At 45.3% G+C, this 3,899-nt stretch overlaps 1 protein-coding gene across 1 annotated transcript in view; it reads right to left on the bottom strand.

Moving 5' to 3' along the window:
• Nucleotides 1–3,899, bottom strand: part of LOC102468407 (olfactory receptor 10H1-like) — a 6,099-nt gene that overhangs the window by 2,082 nt on the left and 118 nt on the right. The window contains 1 exon segment of the mRNA XM_014593163.2: nucleotides 3,046–3,899. This exon segment is cut by the window's right edge and continues 11 nt beyond it. Within this exon segment, the coding sequence (XP_014448649.1) occupies nucleotides 3,046–3,899 (854 nt within the window).

Below are 3,899 nucleotides of genomic sequence, written 5' to 3' on the forward strand. Positions count from 1 at the left end.
AAACCTCTCAAAAAAAAAAAAAAGAAAGAAAGAAAAAAGAAAATTAGGCTGGGTGTATTGCATATGTGCCCCAAATCCCAAGGAGGATGAAGGGATTATGGTGTGGGCATCCCCACAGGGGGTGATTTCTCACTTTCCCTCTCTATCTGGCAAGTGTACATGGCCTATGGCAAAAACCCTTGAAACACACACACACACACACACACACACACACACACATCAGACCATAACAATGTGTGGGCTAGGATGTAGAAAAATCAAACATTCACACACTGATAGTGAGAATATAAAACAGAGCAATAACTTTGGGAAACACTCTGACAATTCCTCAAACAATTAGACACAGAGTTACCATCTAACTCATCAACTGGACTCCTTGGTATATATTCAAAGAAACTGAGATCCAGGTCCACACTAAAATATGTACATCGTTGTTTCTAGCAGCATTATGTAAAATAGGCCAAAGGTGAAGACAACCCAAATGTTCATCAACTGATGCATGGATAAACCCCATGTGGTATATCCAAACAATGAAATATCATTTAGCCATAAAAAAGGAATGAAGGGAACCAGCAGTTAGCGTCATGGCTATGTCACTGGACTCCCACGTAGTCGACGGCGGTTCGCGTCCCCGACCCGGTGGCTTAAAACTCATGCCGGGTACGTGTGCGTGCGTGCCCAAAATCCTGAGAGGAGAATGGAGGAGAAGGGATTGCGGCATGACCATCCCCCCTGGGGGGTGATTTCTCGCTTTCTGTCTCTATGTCTCTCTCTCTCTGTCTGTCTGGCGAGCGCACGCGCCCTAGAGCGAAAAACCTCTCAAAAAAAAAAAATAGAAAAAAGGAATGAAGCGCTGATACATGCCACAACATGGTAACATCTTTTTTTTTAAAGAGATTTATTTATTATTATTGTTAATATTATTTTTCACATGAGTTTTGCCAGAGAAAGACAGAGAGAGAGGGAGAGTGAGAAAGCAAGCCACCAGGTCCAGGACTCAAACCATGGCCAGCCATGTGGGAATTCCAACACCTTAACCACCATGCCACTTACTGGCACATAAAACCTTTTTTTTTTTTAATAATTATTTCCTTTATTTTATTTATCATTATTGTTATATATTTTTTGAGAGGTTTTTGCTATAGGGCACATGCGCTCTCCAGAAAAAGAGAGACAGAGGGACAGAAAGTGAGAAATCACCCCCCCCAGGGGAATGGCCATGTGGCAATCCCTTCTCCATTCTCCTCTCGGGATCTTGGGCATGCATGCACACGTGCCCGGCGTGAGTTTAAGCTACGGGTCTGGGACTCAAACCACGGCCGACTACATGAGAGTTCAGCGACATAGACATTACACTAACTGCTGGTTCCTCATTATTGTTATTTTTAATTTGACCACAGCAAGACAAAGAGAAAGAGAATGAAAGAAAGCCAGTGGGTCCAGGACTCAAACTGTGGTCAGCCATGTGGAAGTCCAGTGCCTTTAACCATAATGCCACCTGCTGGCACTGTTTTTTTTTTTTTTTTTTTCTTTGTTTTGTTTTTTAAAGAGGAAGATTTTTGCTATAGGGTGCGTACACTCACTAGAGAGACAGAAAGCAAGAATCCCCCCTGAGGGGGGAATGGCCACATCGCAATCCCTTCTTCTCCATTCTCCTCTTGGGATCTTGGGCACGCACATACATGCACCCAGTGTAAGTTTTAATCCAATGGGTCTGGGACTCAAACCACGGTGGACTACATGGGAGTCCAGTGACATAACCATTATGCCATCTGTTGGTTCCCATGGTAAAATCTTGAAAGCAATTTGCTCACTGAAAATAGCAGACACAAATGGCCACATATCACACGATTCTATTTGTATGTAATGTCCCAGAATAGCCAAATATACAGAGACAGAAAAGCATATGAGTGATTGCCAAGATCTGGGGGGCAGTGGGGCACAGAGGAAAAAGAGAGAATGGTGACTGAAAGGTACAGCTTCTTTTGGAAGTGATGAAAATGTTCTAAATTAACGCTGGTGAATGTTGCATCTATCGTCAAATGAATGAATTACATGGTAAGTTAATTACATCTTTTTTTTTTTTTGGGAGAGGTTTTTGCCATAGGGCACGTGCGCTCGCCAGACAGACAGAGAGAGACAGAAACAGAAAGCGAGAAATCACCACCAGGGGAGATGGCCACGCCGCAATCCCTTCTCCTCCATTCTCCTCTCGGGATCTTGGGCACACACGCACATGCGCCCAGCGTGAGTTTTAAGCTACCAGGTCCAGGACATGAACCACGGTTGACTACATGGGAGTCCAGTGACTTAGCCATTACGCTAACTGCTGGTCCCAAATTAATTACATCTTCTTTTTTCTTTTCTTTTCTTTTTTTTTTTTTTTTTTGAGAGGTTTTTGCCATAGGGCGCTAATTACATCTTAATAAAGTGGTCTAGGAAAGACCATAGTTGATGCTAAATGCTCAAAACATTGGGAGCTGTTACCACCATAACTATTTCTTAAAGAATGATGTAATTTTATTGATCATCATTATTATTATAAAATTATTTTTATTTAAATGTATTTATCCATTTATTTATTTATTTCCATTTGATCCAAGAAGAACAGAGAGAGAGAGAGAGAGAGAGAGGGAAAATGAGAACGCAAGCAAGCTGCCAGGTCCAGGGCTTGAATTGTGGTCAGCCATGTGGGAGTCCAGCGCTCCTAATTACTATGCCATCTGCTGCCCCCCAACACACATATTTTAATGCTTTGTTAGTTCCATGCTTTAAAAAGAATTAATCTTTATATATATATTCTTTTTTTTAAGTTTGCTTATTTATTTTTTCTAAGAGAGAGACAGAAGTGAAGGATGAAGCTGCACCACATGCTGGTCTATCATTTGTTAGTGATTTTTTTTTCTTTTTTTGAGAGGGGGGGAAGGAAAGAAAGGAGAAAGGAAAGCAGGAAGAAGGAAGGAAGATGGAGGAAGGAAAGAAGGGAGGAAGAGGGGAAAGAGATGGAATAAGAAAGGAAGAGAATTGTAAGACTGAAGTTCTCACCACATCTTCTGCCAAAAAAAAAACACAGCCACTTCAAGAGTTCTGGGGAAAGATTTAGCTCCTTGTTCCTGAGGCTGAAGATGATGGGACTCAGGAAGGGTGTGAGGACGGTGTAGGTAATGCCCATCAAAATGTCTCCGTCCATAGACTGGGGATGCTTGGGCTTGAGGTAGATGACAGAGGCGAAGCCATAGTGCACGACCACCACGGTGAGGTGGGACGCACAAGTGGAGAAGGCCTTGTGCCGACCCTCAGCTGATGGGATCTTCAAGATGGCGGCCACAATGAAGGCATAGGACAGGAGGATGAGGACACAGCAGCCCAGCAGGGCCGTGATACACACCAAGCCCACACCTTTGGCCACCACAGGCACGTCCTCTCCACAGGCCAACTTCAACAGAGGTGGCACATGGCAGAAGAAATGGTGGATCTTGTTGGGTCCACAGAAGGTGAGGTGGAAAATGGCGGTGGTCACCACCATCCCCATGACTGCGCCACCAGCCCAGGACCAGCCCACCAGGCAGGCACAGCCCCGGGGACTCATGAGCACGTTGTAGCGCAGGGGGTGGCAGATGGCCACGTAGCGGTCGTAGCCCATGACGGTGAGCAGGAAGGAGTGGGTGAAGCCAAAGGTGAAGGAGAAGAACATCTGGCTGGCACAGGCCAGGAAGGCGATGGAGCGGTGGGTGGACAGCAGGTCAGCGAGCATGCGCGGGATGATGGCGAAGGTGTAGAGGATCTCGGAGATGGAGAGGGCGCACAGGAAGAGGTACATGGGCGTGTGCAGGCTGCGCTCGCTCCAGATGGTGGCCATGATGAGCAGGTTGCCTAGGAGCGTGAACAGGTACATCAGC

Source organism: Tupaia chinensis, unplaced genomic scaffold, assembly GCF_000334495.1.
Source record: "Tupaia chinensis unplaced genomic scaffold, TupChi_1.0 Scaffold139785_1, whole genome shotgun sequence".
Taxonomy (NCBI): domain Eukaryota; kingdom Metazoa; phylum Chordata; class Mammalia; order Scandentia; family Tupaiidae; genus Tupaia; species Tupaia belangeri.